Raw genomic sequence first — 20,182 nt, 5'->3', positions numbered from 1 at the left:
AGTTTTTAAAAAAGTAATGAGTCTATTATTTTCAAAATCAAAAGAAATCAAGCTTTTCCCCCCTCCTCTTTTTAAAGAGAAGGCATTATGGTTACCCAGTGTAAAGAACTGGTTTGAAATTGGCATGCAGTTAACAGTTTTAACAGAGTTGTATTTAAGTAAACTCCATGAGGGAAATCTGTTCCATTTTCATACTAGTAACCAGAGGGTCCTTTAGTCTACTCAGACTTGTATTTGGGCCATTCAAAGTATGCTAGTGGTTGCAACCCTGGCTTCATGCTCATGTGAAGACACTGTTCACTACCCCTCTCCAAGTTAGCTTCGCTATCATTTATTCTGCTTTAGTAATTCAAAGCTCAACTTTGATATAGCAAATAATTCACAAGAACCACCGTACAGGTTTTCCTGTTCCAATGGGTATATGACAAGTTTAAGCAAACTTTTCATTCATTAATTTACAAGTATAATGACATTTAATTTTAAACGGTTCTTAAAAGGTTTTATGTTGGCTTGGGAGAAAGTTCAAGCATGAAAGGGTCATTTCTCTGTAACTCGTTAGTGAGACTAACTGTAACATGGAGGATAGTCAAAAACACTTTCAAAAGGGATGTGGGGAAGTAAACAGTGTGCAATTCTTGATTTTTGATTTATCCATAAGTCAAAGATGCACACAATCAACTAAATAAATATTAATATTTGGTTTGAAAATGTATTAATTTTTCCTCCTGGATATTCATATAATGAGAGTTATGAACAGGCTTTTGCTTCTTTCACATATGCTAGCTTTTTCTAACTAGGTATTAATTCACAACAGGTTAAAAAGTTCCAAGAACATACCAATTTCGAGTAAACTATAAATTTATCCCAAATAATCAGGACAGAGAGAGTACAACATGATATATTCCAGCCTCACGGAGATCAAGTCTGAAAGGGCAATATGATTTGGCTTTGTGTTAAAAAAAAAATTAACTGGGAATTTATTATAATCAATTACAGTCAACTGGCAGGAAGGGGGGCAGATCTTATCATACCCAGAAATTAATAAAAACACTTGAAAAAAACAAATATAAATTTAATAATAAACATTATGGTCAGGTTGTTTATTAAGGAGGCAACCACACATACAAGTTCGGCTATAGAAATGTTTGCAAATCAAACTTCATGTGATCTAAAAGGACCATGCGTAATGTCAAAAATGGACGCCTGTACATTCAATAAAAGTTAAATATACACAGTCAAGATCATTCTATAGTTATACAAACATCTGGGGACACATGTATCTAATTTCCTTTCAGAAAAACTTTTTTTATAAAACTGATGTATTGAGATAATAATTTTAAAAAGTATCTGACAATTATGAATGGTCCCCACTATTACAAAATGTGATTTCCAGGGTATGAAAACCAAAAAAAAAAAAAAAAAAGAAAAGGAAAAAAAAAAAAAAAGCCAACCCTTCAGAGAGTGTTTTATATTATACAAACAAGTTTTGTAGAAAAATGATCCAGCAAATGCTTGAGTTAAGAATATTTATATTTTTTCCAATTCTTTACACTTTTATTAACACACTTACAAAAAATAACATTCAAACACTGAAAAAATTAAATAACTTTGGAAGCAGAGCTCATAGCTTTCTGCTTACATATAAGTGACAATTTTGGGCTGTTGGCACAAAAAAATAATCAACATTCATAAAACCCTTACTACTATATATCAAACATAAGTTAAAATCATAGGCACTAGTTTATCAAATCCATGTTTCATCTGCAAGACTAACCACAGTGAATCCTTAGATTTTCCCAAACAGAAAAATTGGCAATACACAAAGGCTTTCTAGTAAAAAGGCAATTTTTCTCTTTAGGAAACCAAAAGCCAATAGTCTGTGGTAGTACAACAGCAGGGAAAATAACACTTTACCCAACTCAGGTCCAAACACATTTTAACAAGTGATGAAATATTTTAATAAAAAAAAATAGACTTTTTTTTTTCTGATGCAGCCATTTAAAAACAAAGTGAAATAACCTGAATATTCCTTTCAAAACTGATAATCTAACTTAAAAATGTAATGGGTCTTCCATAATAGAGTTAAAATTCCTTTTTATTTTCTTAGATTGCAGCATTTTTTTTTTTTTTTTGCAATGTTGCACTGAAAACAGACCTATTTTCTGTTGCGTATACATGGTTTTAAAAAGAGACAGTGGCTAGTTCTTCGACTCACTTAGATTTTTACATGAGATACCCCCCTACCCAAAACAGATGCTTTACCTTCTTCTGAAAAGCAACATCTTTTAGTTCATCATCATGTGGAATTCTGGCGCCATCCTTTCCTGATCCATCCCCATCACCCTCAAATTCAAGGATAAAATTTCTTCCTTGTAGTATACACCAAAATACATTAGCACTGGCAGTTTAAATCTCCTGCTGCTTTGTGCTAAATGAATGACTCCCTACTGGTCAAGCTAATAAGACTACCATGGTGTCCAGTCACAGCAAAACAGGGGTCTTGGTTTTAAAAGTTTTGTCATTCTCTCAAGCTATCAACCTCAATGCTATCCTGAATATTAAGCTTCCCATTTCTCAATTTCTTTTGCCAACTTACAGATATGTCTTTGACCAACAGGAAATGAACTTACATTCAAATCTTAAAATCCTTTAGTGACCCAAGTGCCAATATTTTAGAGCTGTTCAAATTAAATATTTAAAAACAGACCTTACCATGAAAAACAAGAAGCCTGCTGCAGAAGGAAGTTTTAGTCTGCTAATAGTTGAATAAAACCAAAATAAGTGATTTCCAGGATATACATAAGGGCCATCACAGAGCAAGTATTTAACAAGTTAGATTCGTATGCAGGCGGTTTCATTTGTTACCAAAAATGCAAAAATTGATGTTAGACAAAATCTATGTCAGCAGGGACAGTATCTTCAAAGGATGTTTCGCACAGTTACTCAGTCTAAAGTGGATCAGCTTAAGTAGGATTCAGCAGGCTATAATTTCCCACCACATGGCAGACTGTTGTGTCAGTTAACAGTAACAATACAACTGTCATTACCAGAGATTTTGTAAATTAAGTGCATAGATTTTATTCCACCCGCTTCTTGTTGCATGGTTTTGTTCCAGGTTGTAGTAAGCACTGAGGTGGTGTTATTTGTATCAAGAATAAAGACACATACTACCTGCTCTTTCCCACCATGGAAACCTGCTAATTAAAACAAGATCTCTTAGTTCTGTAACAGATAACAGCATGTGAAGAAGTTGGCTTCAACAGCAAAGGCTATCTTTCCTGAGCCAGGAGCTATAAAGTTTAGAAAGATTGTACAACTGATATTAAGCCCTTTTGGCAATCAAAACAAACAAAGAAGTCTGATGTGTCAATGCAACATGATGGATGCACGCGGTCATACTATCTGGCAGTGGTGATATGGGAGCTACATCCAAAACTTAAGATTAAACAAAATGATAATTTTTCTAATGAATCTGCAAAAATAATTTATAGAATCCTCCCAAATGTAGGCATGTTTTAAATCTCTAGCCCAGGTTTCTCCCCACCCTGCCCTCTTCCATCTCAATCTAGTTTCTTGGAGGACTAGTGAAACACTAGTGAAACATTTTAGATAATTAGTCAGAATATTAGTTCTCATTAACACAAATATTTATTGATACTATTTATACAGTAAATTAGGTTGGATGTGAAGTTTTGGATAGCCTGAATTCACCATTTTCTTGTGCACAAAGGTACTCTCTCATTTACAAATGGGCATTTCTTTGGCATCCATTAGTTTTTTGCCCAGATATTGGCCTCTGTCAAATATTTAAAAATCAACTTAGTTTCTATTAAGCAAAACTAAAAGTGATTCCATGGAGTGATTGTATGATTACCAAACACATCTGATGTTAAATGTCATTAAAGTGCTGCTTGATCATCTCTGTCAGTTTGTGCTAATTAAGACAGAGAGAGCTGGGATTTTATAAATCCCGAGAGTCTTAGCTGAACAGTCTGCATATAAAAGTTGTCTTTTAGCCTGGTGAAGGGGTATCCATGAAGCTGTGGACCTCTGCATTCTTGTCTTTGCTGGTCAATAACAGCCATCTTTCCAACTGTCATCTTTCATGCTACCATAGGTTTTAGGAGCTGGCAAGGATCTGAAATAAAGCAATTTTATAAAGTGATTTGCAAGGCATTATGGAACATTACCATGCTATCTTCCATATATTAATTTCTTTGCAGGGCACCACGATCCAATGTTCCAGGGGACTACTAGGATCAGAGCTCTCAAACACTTTTAGCACAATGACCCCACACTCAGCATTTCCACAACTTTCAAGTTTTACTGGACATCAGGTGACTTCATTCACCTCTTTTTATGAACATAGCTACCAGAGTAAGAGGAAAATGAGCTAGATCACCAAATTTATTACTTACTTATTTATTTGAGGGGTAGTTGAGGAATGTGATATTAGAGGTGGAGTGTCACCATCACTAGAGAGGCAGCATGGGACAGTGCTTAAAACAACTCTGAAGTAAGGCACGCTTGGAACACAGTTGAAGTACATGGTGAATTACTTAACCTCATTAAATTTTAACATCCTCCTCTAAACATGGGAACTGTAATGGCACCCACACATCTGGTGCTATTGTGAAAATGAGGTGCATGTTATCTAGCACAGTGCACAGCAGAAAGCTGTCGTGTTCTACTACTAATGTTACAATGCAGTATGTTCATCTTAGAAAAAAAGAAGTATGGGTAATTCAGTTTTAATGCTTATGGCACAAAAGCTTTTTCTCCCCCCATGCAAATAAATACTACAAGTTTAGTTAGATTTGACACCTAAGTTTACTGATGGTGGTAATCACATTCCTAGAAAGTACAAGATTATAGATACATGGTTCCCAACATGGTTAGGCCCAGAATTACCTGAAGATTAAACAAACAAATAAAAAAGCATACCCACAGATTTTGGGTTTCCTACCAGATCTATTTTTTGTGGATAAAAGTTAGGCCTCTATATTTACGTAAATTCCACAGAAGATACTGAATTGTAGCAAAGCTTGAAAACTACCCTCTTGGATTATATACTCAGGCTTGGTAGCTAGAAGTTTTATTTAAATCTCACTCTAGGTTCTAATATGCTTTTAATATATTTATTGGTTCTAATATGCTTTTAACATATTTATTATTTAATATATTTATTATATATTATTAAATATATTTATAATAGTAATATACTTGTTTGATACATTTATATCATATATAACTATTATATATAAAATATTTTAATATATTTATATATTACTCAATATATTTAATATATTGAATATTATTATATTAAAAATGAAGAGGGGGAGGGTTTAACTCAGTGGTAGAGCATGTACTTAGCATGCACAAGGTCCTGGGTTCAATCCCAGCACCTCCATTAAAAAACAAATAAATAAACCCAATTACCCCCCAAATTAAAAAATTAAAATATATATATTCAAAATGAACAAATATCACAACCAAATGGAGTGGTTCCAACAATTTTTTTCCAGGGTTTTGCCACGATGCTTAATCATGTTATTTTTAGGCATGTGGGCAAATTTAATCTGAACCAAAGTGACATAATACCCTAATGTCCCAAGTGAGAATATTTTTAAAACAAGAAAGTAATGTTTTATTCAAACTATATTAAGACTCTAGTGGAAACCCACTAGGACTCTTTCAAATGCAGAGATGAGGGTAATTCCAGTCTACCCGCTTTCCTATGCTCCAGGATGTTGAAACAGAGCATTTACCACTTACCTGCGAACAGGCTGTGCAAGTTTGCTGCGAGGCACTGGTATACCCCCCGCAGAAGGGGCACTAGGTCTGGGCAAGCCACTTCTCATCATGGTTGTCCCTGCAGGTCTGGTTAAAGTAGTGCTGTTGATATTGCTGGGAGGATTTGCTGGGACTGTGTTCTGAACCATGGGAGGCCCAGGTGAGGAGGTGGTTTGCATAAGTTGTGTTGTTTCTTGGCTACCAGGAGAACCAGAGCCATGGTTACTAAATGCTTTTACTGGTTGCCGGAGAGCCAAAGGAGATGGTGCTGCAGGGGAGCGGAATTTGCCTGGAGAAGGTACTGTAGAATAGCAAAGAAAAATCAATGTTTTCAGTGGAAACCAAATGTAAGTGAAACCACTGCTTTCTATTACACTTGATGACTGGGCACCAGTACATCTGTATTCACAACAACTCACCCTATAGGAATGCAAGGAATAAAGAAAATATCTGGGATTAGATGATCATTGGTAGGTCTTAAATAACCAACTCCTCACTCAGAGGACTCCAACTATCCTTGACAACAGTGTTTTAACTAGGTCAGCTAGAAATCAACAAGTCCAGAAAAGGCACCATAGCATTCTGTTTCCTGTAGCAACCAACCTGAGCTACATTCTTCAGGTGAGGGAAAAAAAAAAATGCTGACTACTAGAGGGTTCACTAGAATTTGAAACACTTTCTCCTCAAAGCAACATTCATGTAAACATGTGTCAAGTATCTGGTGGGTGTACCTCCAAGTCCTGTATTATCCATAGTGTAACTCAGTATTTAGAAACTAAACCTGTTTCTATTGTTGTGCTTCACCAAGTAGGGAAGTTACAAATCTAGGGGTTTATCAAAAGGTATATGAAGTCACAGGAATAAAGATGGTACATTCTTTTGGAATGTCAATTCTACTAAGTGGCTAGTTAAAACACTTGTATTAAAACAAATGATACATGAAAGAATTAAATGTACAGTTCGCATTAATTTTTAAACCAAAATAAGACTTTAAATAAATTTTATTATTGTGGTGGTCCCTTAGCATTACAAGTTCAGATCTCCTGAGGGATACATTCATCGTTTTCTGTTTATTCTATTTGGATAAATCACTTCTAGAAGGATATCAGCTTTAGTTTCTTCAAATACCCAAATGCTACATACAATGTAAATAAAAATATTACCTTAATATCCTTTACTTAACAAAGAACTCTGGGGTGGAGTTCAGAGTGAATGGAGTCAGGCAGAGAAGGCAGGAGAGGGCAGGGTAGGGGGCGAAGGAGAAATGGATCAGAGTCACCCTATTCTCTCTCAACTTCCATTAGTTTGCTGAGAATACGAGTAGAGCAAAAGCTTGAGCAAGGGATTTGGTCCTAAAACCATAGAAACGGGTTATTATGCACACAACTTCATTCTCCTCATATCTACTAATCTGTCTGAAGATTAAGTAACAGTAAGGCTCTACCACAGTATCGGAGAGGAGAGCAAAGAACGGATGAGCCTGGCAACTATCTTTCATCTGGTGTCTAAGAGAAAGAAGAGGGGATAAACCTTAGCTCTAAAACTACCAAAGAGTGAAAATGTATTTTGTACCTTCCCTTCAATAAGGCTTTTTGTACATAGCCTCCTTCCTTGCTAGCTGATCTTCTCTGTATTTTGTCTGATCAAAGTCCAAAATGTCAGCACCTCCACACGTAAGATACACTAGGACCCAATACTCGATGTGTTCAAATTATCTCTGCTTGATCCCAAAACCCTAGTGCTATGATTCTCAAACTTGACTGTGTGCCAGAATCCCAAGGAACTTTAAAAAAAAGAGAAAAGAAAAAGGGGTGTGGGGTGGGGGAAGGAAGCCCAGGCATAACCCCCAGAGAATCTAGTCTGGAATGGAACTCAAGATATTTATTTTAAAACCACCATAGGAGCTTCCAATCATGCTGACAAAAATGGGGGAGGGGCTTACCCTCCTGTAATAAATACCTATAAAACTGGATAAAATACATGGAACAGTTTTCAAATATTGGACAACCGGCAATACAGGACTATAATCCCTGAAAAAAGGAAAATAAATGTGATGAGCTCTATTGGTACCCTGGCTTTTTCAGGGGGTGAAAACAATTTGTGAGAGAGACTTTAAACCAACCATACTGATAACTGTATTAAATGTAAATAATAATTACTCTAATTAAAGGGTAAATACTCCCAGTATGGACAAAAAGCAAGAACAGCATGCTATCTAAAAGAAACACATTTCAGTTACAAAGACATAGGTTAAAAGCAAAAGGATAAAAAAGATACCCCATAGAACACTGATCATGAAAAAGTTGGTGTTCACAGTATCAGAAAAAAATTACCACCAGAGATAGAGTTCGTAATGTTAAAGGAGTCGATTCAGCAAGAGGACGTAAGACTCCTAACTATGTATACTCCAAAACAGATACACAAAACACATGGAACAAACTGACATAACTGAAAGTAAGAACAAAAAAAGTACAGAATTAATTAGGTATTTCAACACTCCTTTCTCAGTAAGAGATGAAACAAATAGGCAGAAAAATCAGAAAGGGTACAGAAGACATGAACACCACCACCAATCAAGTTGAGCTGACATTTACAGAACACTCCATTCAATCAGACACTGCTCAATGTCCATCAGCAGGTGAACGGGTAAACAAACTGTATATCCACACAACAGAATACCACTCAGCAATAAAGAAGAAAATTGCTGATACAACAAGAATGACTCTCAAAAATTAGGCAAATACAACTTATGGTAACTAAACCAAATCAGATATTTGCCTGAGGTCGGGAGGACTGACTGGGGGGGAGGGGGAAACAATCATCATACCAAGAACCAGGAAGATTTTAAACTAAATAAAAGAGACAATCAAGAAATATCAACAAAAGATGACAGAGACGCTAGAATTATCTAACAAAGATTTTAAAGTAGCTATCATAAAATTGCTTGAATGAGTAATTCCAAACACTTGAAGCAGAAATAGAAAGTCTCAGCAAATAAACAGAAGATACACAGAAGTGGGAATCAAATGTAAATTTTAAAACTGAAAACTGCACTAACCAAAATAAAAAACTCAGTGAATGAGGTCAATAGCAGAATGGAAAGGATAGTGGGGGGAGAAATCAGTGAACTGATAGAACAAAAGATATTATCCAATCTAAACAATAGAAAGGAAATAAACTGGAAAAAAATAAAAAGAACAGAGCTTTCAGGGACCTGAAAAGACCTAACAAGCCCTAACATTTGCATGTCACTGGAGTACAGGGAGGAAAGGAGAAAGAGACGACAAAAAGTACTGTGAGAAATAATGATCTTCCATATATGAACATTTCCCATAGTTGGCAAAGGACATAAACCTACAGATTCAAGGAACTAAGAAAATACCGAACGAGATAAATCCAAAGCAATCCATGCCAGGACACATCATAGTCAAACTTCTGAAAACTAAACAGAAGAGAAAACCTTGATATCAGAGAGAGAAAACACCTAACCTATAGGGGGAAATGGATTCCAACAAGAGCCGATTTCTCATCAAAACCAATAGAGGCCAGAAGGAGTGGCACAGTATTTTTCAAGAGTTGAAAGAAATGTCAACCCAGCATCTTATACCTAGAGAAAATATCCTACAAGAATTAAGGGAAAATCAAGACATTTTCAGACAACAGAAAACCAAGATAATTTGTGCCCAGCACACCTACCCCCACAAAAAACAGCTAGATAAACAAAACGAAAATGATAAAAAGATGGAACCTTGGAATATCAGAAAGGAAGCATGAACCAGGTAAGCAAAAATACGGGTAGACACATAGGCTTTCTGAGTTTTCAAAGCTATATGTGCAGGTTGAAGAAAAAATTTTAATACTATTGTAGCTAGAAACATATTATGTAAAGGAAACATTTAAAACAATTATAAATGAAGCAAAGTAAAGGAACATGAAAAAAGGTAACGTTTACATACTTGACTTGAACTGATAAAATGATAACACCAACAGACTGTGATAAGCACATATGATGTTATATATACATAATGTAAAGCAACCGCTACAATAACTATGCAAATATGTGTACTCAAAAACACTATACATAAATCAAAATGGAATTCTAAAGAATATGCAGGTAACCCACAGGACAGCAGGCAAAAGAAAATAGAGAAATGAAAAACAAAAAACAAACAGAAAACAACAAATAAAATGGCAAACCTAAGCATATCAATAATTACATGAATGTAAATGGTGTACCTACACCAATCATAAGACAGAGATTTGGTAGAAATGCATTTAAAACATAACCTAACTTTGAGCTGTCTATAAGAAACTCACTTCAAATAGAAAAATATAGGGAGGTTGAAGTTAAGGGATGGAAAACATGTGCTAACAATACAAAAGGAAAGCATGATGGCTATATTAGTATCAGATAATTAAAAAGAAACTTACCAGGGACAAAGAAGGATAATACATAATGAAAACAGGGTCAAACTACCGAGAAAACCTAACAATCCTAAATGTGTATGTACTAAACAAAAAAATTATAATAATGTGAAGGGAAAACTTACAGAACTGAAAGGAGAAAGAGGCAAATCCACAATTACAGTTGGCACTTCACCAGCCCCCTCTCAACAACTGACAGAACTAGACAGAAAATCAGCAAGGGGATATAAGAACTCAATATCACCACCAACCACAGGATCTAACTGACATTTACAGAACAGTCCACTCAACAAGAGCAGAATGCACATTCAAGTGCCCACAGAATATAAGCCGAGATAGACTGTACCCTGGTCCATACAGCAAACTTCAACAGTTTAAAAAAAATTTGAAATTACAAAGAGTAAATTTCTCTGATCATAACACAATCAAACTAGAAGTTAATAACTAAAAGGCAACAAAAAGATGAAAAAAATCACTTGATAGCTGAAACTCAACAATATATTTAACAGAAATTTTAAAATACATAGAACTAAATAAAACTTAAAATAGAAGGTATCAAAATTTGTGGGCCGTAACTGAGAAGAAAAGTCTTAAACCAATCATCTAAGTTCCTACTTCAAAAAAATCTAGAAAAAGTAGAGTGAAATAAACCCAAAGCAAGCAGAAGAAAATAACAAAGAGCAGAAATCAATGAAATTGAAAACAGAAAAATCAATGAAATAGTTCTTTCAAAAGGACAAGTAACACTGATGAGCCTGACAAAAATAAAAAGGAGAAAAAACTACCTCAAATTACCAACATGAGTAACGAAGTGGGAGGGACATCACTGCAGACCCTGAAGACATCAAAAGGATCATAAGGGAATACTAAGAACACTCTCACACACATTAATTTAACAATTTAGATGCAATGGACCAATTCTTCAAAATGCACAAACTACCAGGACTCATCTCATATGTAAAAGATAAACTGAATGGCCATATAGTTATTAAGGAAACTGATTTTGTAACTCAAAACCCTCCAAAAAAGGAAACTCCAAGCCCAGATGGCTTCACTGGGAAATTCTACCAAAGGTTTAAAGGATTAACAACAATTCTATATACTCTCTACCAGAAAACAGAAGAGGAGGGAACACATCACAGTTCATTTTATGAAGACAGTCTCACTCTGATACCAAAATCAGAAATAGACAGTGTCAAAAAAGAAAACTGCAGACCAATAACCTTCAAGGAATATAGATGTAAAACTCCTTAACAAAATGTAAGCAAATACAACTCAGTGATATATTTTAAAAAATTACTTATCATTATCAAGAGGGGTTTATTCCAGGATGCAAAGTTGGTTCAATATTTGAAAATCTATCAATGTAATCCACCACAATAACAGGCTAAAGAAGAAAAAAAATCTCATCAGCGTATCTACTGATGCAAAAAAGCATCTCACAAAGTTCAACACATACATATTCATGATAAAAATTCTTAGGAAAACATAAAATAAGAACTTCAACTTTATAAAAAGCACCTACAAAAAATCTGTAGATAGTACAATGATGAAAGACTGAATGCTTCCCCTCTAAGATGGGGAACAAGGCAAGGATACATGTTCTCAGCATTCTCATAGTGCTAGAAGCTCCAGCCAGTGCAGTAAGCAAGAAAAGGAAATAACAGGCATGTAGACTGGAAAGAAACTCTCCATGATTGTTAACAGAAAATCCCAAGGAATCTAAAAAAATGAAACAAAACAAACCTTCTAGAAATATTAAGTGAATTCAGGAAAGACACAAGATGGAAGATTAACATACAAAACTCTATTGTATTTCTCTACGTCAAGCAATTAAATGTATGGAAATAAAGATTTAAAAATGCAACCACTGTTTGTACTACTACCCCCCCAAAAAGAGAGAAATTAATTTGTAGATGTAAATCTAATAAAACAAATCTCAGCAAATATCATAGGTTAACTGTGAACATCAAGTGAGTAATGTGTTGGTAAAATGTAAAATATTACATGAACTGTAAGGCATATCATATACATGCCTTCCTTATCTAAGGAATATGGTGCCTTTCAGCCTGCTGCAGCTCAGTTCTCTGGAAAGAAATTCAACCATGCCTCTCAAGGCAGTCTCCTAAGCTGTCTTTATAAATTAACTAAAATATAGGGATTAAGTAAATTAGGCTCTATTGTCAAACTAATTATGACAGTATGCTATAATTTCTCTTTACTCATTTTGGATTATTGAGAATTACACTTGAATCAAGGCACAAAATGAAAGAATGTCACCTGCTCCAAGCAAGAATTAGAATTCTATTTATAAAACCGACAGGTGACAAAGAATGTTAACTTTGGTGTCTAAGTCATCTCTCAAATGGAATGGTGGGTGATATGAAGACTCATAATTTTAAAATATTCATTTTTGTCTTTCAATAAGCATTTAATAAAAACAACAAATTTATTTTCAAATTAAGGTTTAGATAATTCATCAGGCAATTAACTCTAAAATGAAGAGACTGAGTAAACTGTGTACTGTTTTTAGTTTGATAAATATTCACTGAATATGAAATGTCTTATAAATAATATATCCCAATATTAAAAACCATCTTACAATATAAAAACACACTTCAAGTGCTTGTCTTCAGTCATATGTCAGCCAAACTGTAAGTTACATTAATTGTGTAATTTTTTAAAAGTGTAAATATAGTTTGCAATAAAAATACACACATTGACAAACACTGGCCACCATGACTAATGGAGAGCAAAATATTTATTAAAATATATAGGCCATTCAGTTATTTAACAAATAAAGACTAAGGACAAAAGTACTTCCTTGTCAACTATCTGTTACTGTATAGTTAGTTACAGCATCCCAGTTGTTCAGTGGTCTGTGTACCATATATGATGGCAATAGGGTACTGACATAATAAGACTTTAAAATAATTTCTGGGTACTAAAGACCACAGAGATGAAATGAGTATGAGTCTCTCATTACAGAGTTAAAGAATCCTTCCTGAAGGAGTTACTAGTAACTACTCCAAACGTTCCAGTTTACAGAGAAGGAAAATTGCCACAACCACAGAGAGCAATTGAGTGAATAAACAGGAAAGTCAGAGGTTGAATCCAGGTCTCCCGATTCCCAGATTGGTGTTCTTCACCAAGAACGAAAAGAGAAACACCTCCAGGAGTAGAAATTAAAATGTCATTTTTACCATTTTAATTTTCAACTAGACTCAGAAAGTTTATTTGTGGGGCTACTATCCTATGCAGGTTTCATAAATATGACACCAAGACATATTAAGTTTGTATTGGCTGATAAGTAATCATAAGAAAAATAACAAGGCATAGAAGCCTTTGATTTCTTCTTTCATTAGTGTACATTACTTATCATTATTTTTGTAAGCATGTTATCAACAGAAGATTTGTTAAACAGTAAGAGGCAGAAGTTAAACATAAGAGGCAGAAGAAACCCCTGGGATTGGGCTTCACTAGCTTTTCTTCAATACATACAAAAAGATAGATAAGAATAAACAAGTTACCAGAAAACATCTGCAGCATTATTCACAACAGGCACAAAGTGGAAACAACTCAAACGTCCACCAACTGATGAATGGATAAACAAAATACACTTATGTCCAACAATGGAATATTATTTAACAATAAAAAGGGACAAAGTACTAATATATGCTACAATATGATGAACTTTGGAAACATTATGCTAAGTGAAAGAAGCCAGTGACAATGATCACATATTGTATGATTCAGTTTATATGAAATGTCCAGCATAGGCAAATCCAGAGACAGAAAGATTAGTGGTTCTCAGAGACTGGAATGAGTGAGGAATGGTAATAAGTATGACGTTTCTTATGAGGTGATGAAAGACTCTAAAATCAGACAGTGATAATAGTTGCTCAGCTCTGTGAATATACAGTTGACCCTTGAGCAATGCAGGGGTTACAGGTGCTGACCCTCTGCACCCTGGAAAAATTCACATTTAACTTTGCAGTTGGTCCTCTATATGCATGGTTCTGCATCTGTGGATTCCACCAACTACAGATTGAGTAGTACTATAGTACATATTTAGTGAAAAAATTCATGTGTAATTGAAATCATGCAGTTCAAACCTGTGTTGTTCAAGGGTCAATTGTACTAAAAAAAAAAACAAACCCACTGATTTGTACACTTTAAATGGATGAATTTTAAAACAGGGGAGGGCAATAAAAGAGAAATCTCAGAAAATAAGTAGCTATATTTTTTAGCAGTTTCCTAAAACAACAGAAGAGGGAGCACTAGGGCCATAAATTAGAAAATCTAAAAACTCCCTTTCTAAATATTTATAAAAAACCAACTTCACAGAAAAATGAGCAACAGAAAAAGAGTGAGGACAAATTCCACATAAAGTTACTATAAGAAACATGAGAGAATAAGGAATAGAATACTACTTCCACCAATGGTGAAAACTTGTCAAATATCACGCCCACTATACACACATCAAAAAAGATGAAAATTATGAGATATGAAAGAACATAAAGCAGAATGAAAAATACTCAAAAGTGAGGGGATGGAACACAGAAAAGAATTAAATAAATGAAATAAATCATTCCAAAATGAAGTCTAAGATAGAAGGGACACAAGAGTCACCATACAGTTCATAGCAGCACTATTTACAATAGCCAAGACATGGAAACAGCCTAAATGTCCATCAATAGATGACTGGATAAAGAAGATGTGGGTATATTTATACAATGGAATATAATTCAGCCATAAAAACCGACAACATAACGCCATTTGCAGCAACATGGATGTTCGTGGAGAATGTCATTCTAAGTGAAGTAAGCCAGAAAGAGAAAGAAATATACCATATGAGATCGCTCATATATGGAATCGAAAACAAAACAAAACAAAACATAAACACAAAACAGAAACAGACTCATAGACATAGAACACAAACTTGTGGTTGCCAAGAGAGTGGAGGGTGGGAAGGGACAGACGGATTTCAAAATGTAGAATAGATATTGTTTACAAGTTTACACTGTACAGCACAGGGAAATATATACAAGATCTTATGGTAGCTCACAGAGAAAAAAATGTGACAATGAATATATATATGCTCATGTATAACTGAAAAATTGTGCTCTACACTGGAATTTGACACAACACTGTAAAATGATTATAACTCAATAAAAAAGTGTAAAAAAAAGTTTTAAAATTCACCATGTTAAGAAGATATTTGCATACAAAATGTAGGTGTTATTTAGAGGACAAAGGAATAAGACTCGTTGTAATTTTAAATTTCTCTGTAGTAATCTCCAAACACAAGGGGATTGAAGGAATAAAAACAAAAGTGAGAGTTTCATTTCTGACAGTAACTGCAAAAATATTTTGAAAGTTTAATAGCGAGAAATTCTCAAATTTTATATATCTTCCTTAAAAGTTCAAATTTAATAAAACACGTACTGGAGCATGATTTTTTAATCTTTTTTTTTTGGTATTCAATATACCAACATTTTGTTAATTCTGGCAACAATACACACAAATGACACTGGCCTTTGGTTTCCTTTTTATTCAGCCTTAGAAGGTTTTAGAGGCAAGGTTATGCTAGCTTCTTAAAATGAACTAGGAAACTGATCTTTTTCTATGCTGCACAACAATTTAAATTGGAAGTGTATATAATGTTATTCCAAAACTTGCCCTCATTTTAGGTCATCATGCTGTTTTTCTTTCACCAGCTTCTTGGGCATTTCTGGAAATTGTTACTATATCCTTATTATGTTTCGAGTTCTATGCAAGATGTTTTTGCTTTGTTTAAAGCTTTATCGAGTTATAACTGATATACAAAAAGCTGCACATATTTAATGTATACAATTTGGTGAGTTTGGACATCAAAAAAAAAAGTCACCATACACAATAGATTATGCTTTAAGAGACATAAACAATGAGAAGAAACTTTTACAGAACAAGAAGAAATGAAGAAAGATGGAAAGGACTGAAAAGTAGGCAACAAATACACAAAAAATATAGACTTAGGTTTTGAAAATCCAATTCCTACCAAAAGAAACCAGGATTTTTTTTTTTTGAGAAATAATTAAATCCAGGTCTGTGGCAGGAAATGTACAAGATGAGCCTATCCTGTCATACCACTTATCAAGACATTATCAAAGACTACCAGGGTTGTGTTAAAAAGACTTAAAATAGGTTCTACCAAAGTTGGGCAAATACCCAGAAGAGATCATAACACCTTAAAAAATGTTTAAATCTGAAAGTTCATAATGATATATATCTAAGAAAACTATTGGTCACCTTTGGAGGATTGTCAATTTTTTATTTTGAAAACTGGTAAACAAAGGGTAAATACAAGTACTGAGATAAAATTTCACTGCTGAGTAACCAAAGAGTAAGTTTCTCTTTATGCAAGCATTTTGATAGATTATTAAAAAGGAACTGAAATAACCCAATTCTTGCAGTATCTGGAAAGTAAGGAAATAGACATCGCCTGCCAGCATCACGTGAAAGACTCAACCCCACTTTACGTACCTTGGCCTGAGGAAGTAGCACCACCTGTGAACCAGTCTTGCCAAAAATAACAAATCTGAATCTAATCAAGAATCCAGATAACTACCAATCTATAAAGAATACAGAAGAACTTGATAAATGACACCACAGAAAGCTCAGTCTGTTGAGAACATCTACAGGACAACTGACATGGTGGTTTCTTCAAACAACGAAGGGGAGTAAGGAGTAAAGAGCTGAAGGAAAACTATAAATTAAGAGAAACTTAAAGAGACATATATTAAAGAGGCAAAACTACAGTTCAATTACTTGGATGATAAAATTATAAAGAGAAGTAAGGAAGTAATTACCACAAAAATTAAGAAGAATGACTACTGTTGGGAGAGGGGGGTCAAGGGAGAATTGTGTTTGGAAGCAGATAGGTGTGGAGCATCTTGAGGTAGTAATTCTAGTTTCCTGATATGAATGGTGGCTACAAGGGGGTGGTCTTACAAGAACTCATAAAGCTCTCTCTGTATAATACGATATTCTGAATTTGTGTTATGTTTTAAAATAACAAAGATTTAAAAACAGATTTATAAATTAGAAATCCTTTTAAATTCACTAATCCTTAAGTTCTTAGATAAATGCACTAGCGTTTATGAAAGGACAAGTCAAAAGCTTCTACAATCTCAAGATACGGAAGAGAAATACTTTAACAAAGTTAATGTATATATGCTGAGGGAAAACTAGAGAGCATATGAAGAAGTGCAAAAGCTGTAGTTTTTACTATTATAAAAAAAAAAGTTTCCTCTAATGGTAGCAGCATTTGCCTCATCTATAAGCTATGGAGGAATAAAAATGAGGTTAACTGAAATCAGGTGATCTTTTAAGACCACAGAATGTTTAAGGTCTTTATGCAATCCATACTTAACACAGGCAAAAATTTCAGAGAGGAGAAAATTTTGATCTAGGTTTTTCTCAGCAAAGGAAATTGATAGATGTAGTTAAGATTTAACTAAAGGGAAAAAGAATCTTAGAAAATCATAAACACCTTAGCCAGTCTAAATATAAATAAAATCTATTCAATTATCATTCCAAAAATAGCATGAAATGGTCTAACAGAAATTGTGTATTTGGAGGGAGCCCCAAGAACAGCCTCCATCCTCTCTCCCATTTTTCCAATTTTACATAGCAAAGTCATGGGAGGGAGAGCAACTCATCATTTTAACTGTATCTAACAGTTTATGGCAGAGGCCGCCTCTGATCACAACTGGAATAGAAGAAAAAGTAAAGAGGGGCTAGAACAGAGGGGGAAAAAAAGAGAGAAGGATATAATGCATGAATCTTGTTTATGATACAGATTCAATAACTACTCGTTAGTTGATAGATGAGGGAACACAAGAAATTTTCAATTTTGGTTCCGGGGTAATGATAAAATCCCTGGATTCTCTCTATTTTCAGATAGTCTGATATCAAATAGCATTTTCAGTTCCTATCAATAAGGCCTCTTATAAACACTGCTTATCTCACCTTAAATATCTCAAAATACCATGAATTAAAGCAGTATTAGACAACTACCATCAACAACTCCTCCTTAGTTACTTCTTTCCTTCTAAATAAAAATGTTTCCATCTTTAAATATATCCTGATCTCTGCATTCACTTTTCTAATTAGTCTTCATATTCTTCCCCTGACTTGGCGAGTTCTCTAGCCTTTTTATCTCTTCTTCACTGAGTTCCCAACAACTGGGAATAAATAAAATACATCTACCAAAGCAGTTTAATCAGTCACTTCTATGAAGTCTTAAAAACATACAATGGTTCTTTTCCTCTAAGAGAAAAATGGGCTGAAGAAACACAAAAACTCTGCAAGAAGAAAATGCAAAAATGGATGTGTCTGGCCTTTCTTCAGTTAGTGGCATCCTCATGTTTTTTCAACAAATGTTTATGGTGTGTTTCTTTGCGCCAGGCAAGTTTTACTTCCCTTCCCATCTTCAAACACCAGCTACTACTAAATGCTTAAATTAAAATCAAAGGCACCATTTTTTCAATAGTTAAGGAATCCATCTTCTTTCTCTTCCCATGATCCTGTGAGCCCTTAAAATAAATACATCAGCTTTCTAGAAAATGTTGCAGGCTCATTCCCAGGATGAGGAACAACTGATTTATCTAACAATTTACTATCTAGTCCATGTTTCTCTATTGGACAGGTTTAATGTGCAGAAGTACCTATGAACACCTGGTGTCTGAACCCTGTTTTGCATCCCTTCAAGAGCAGAGAATCCCACAGTCCAATGCAGACCAGATCCCTCTCTCTCTTGCTATGAGGGGAAATTAGAAAATCCATTTTGACCTTGGACCCAAGAGATAATTCTCCAATTCAGCTTGACCAGTAATTAAACTAATATTTTAAATCCTATCATATACTATCCATTTTTCAATTGGTTCAGAGCTTATAGTGTAAAATCATCATCACCAAGCCACAATACCAACCAGAAAATATGGGAGTCTGGATTAAGAAAAATAAGAGATTAAACAAACAAAATAGAACAAAAATCAAACACACACGTGCACAAACTTCTCTCCCTCTACCATGTCAACTGGACAGCTAGAGGTACCAGGAATTATAGGCCGGGGTTTTCCTGTCATCTTATCATGGAAGGTAGGCAGTTTGGTAGCTCAGAGTCACAAAAAATGTAACCTCCCCAGACTCATGCCCAGCTGCAACCCTCCCCCTAAAAAAAAAAAATTAGCCAGCAGTTATAACTTCCTCAATCTAATAAATAGCAACATAAATCTTTAAGTAAAAAGTATAGCTATTTAAGTCAACCTAATGCCAAAAAAGGATTATGAAGCAGCTTACAGAGGCATACAAAAAATAAAACTAATATAAATTTAAAATTCTTGACTTTTTAAAAATTATCTCTTGCCCTGTTGTAGACACTATAATCCTTTTATGATCATCTGTTTTCACCTACCTTTTACTCCTAGAAGTACTCAAAAATACCTGGAAGTCTCAAAAAAGAGGCCTAAGGCCCTCAAATAATTTAAGAACCCTTTTCTATAATAATCCTTAATAAGTCATCTTCTCCATCAGAAGAGCATAATCTATCCAATCTATTATTTCTGACAATGGCACCAAGACATCCCTATTGGAAGCCTACGATCAACTTCTGATACCCAAAACACAAACACTCACACATTCTATTTTTCTATTTGATTATTCTCTTTTCTTTGGATTCTATTATCTGAAACTATTTCCTTAAATTATACCTAACTAACCAAATCATTGCTAAAACATGTGTATTAATAAACTTGCTAAAAAATCTATTTCAGTACTTTTGTAACCATATTAACCAAATCTTTTTTTTTCAACAACTCAAATCTCAAGCATCCTCTTTCCATATAATGTCCTTTAGTGCTTTAGCCTTCTTATATATCTTTGTTATTTATTGAGTTCTGAAGCTATCAGGAAATCTACA

The 20,182-nt window shown here is 34.4% G+C and overlaps 1 protein-coding gene across 2 annotated transcripts in view; it reads right to left on the bottom strand.

Moving 5' to 3' along the window:
* Window positions 1–1,067: 1,067 nt before the first annotated feature.
* The window catches only part of SLAIN2 (SLAIN motif family member 2), a 63,271-nt gene continuing 44,156 nt past the window's right edge, over window positions 1,068–20,182 (bottom strand). For both annotated transcript variants that reach the window (XM_032497086.1, XM_032497096.1), the window contains 2 exons: window positions 5,776–6,094; window positions 1,068–4,138 (listed from right to left, as the gene is read on the bottom strand). In XM_032497086.1, coding sequence (XP_032352977.1) covers window positions 4,072–4,138; window positions 5,776–6,094 — 386 coding nt within the window. In that variant the 3' untranslated portion in view covers window positions 1,068–4,071. The remainder of the gene's footprint in view (window positions 4,139–5,775; window positions 6,095–20,182) is intronic.

Source organism: Camelus ferus, chromosome 2, assembly GCF_009834535.1.
Source record: "Camelus ferus isolate YT-003-E chromosome 2, BCGSAC_Cfer_1.0, whole genome shotgun sequence".
Classification (NCBI taxonomy): domain Eukaryota; kingdom Metazoa; phylum Chordata; class Mammalia; order Artiodactyla; family Camelidae; genus Camelus; species Camelus ferus.
This window is presented reverse-complemented; position numbering and strand designations above follow the sequence as displayed.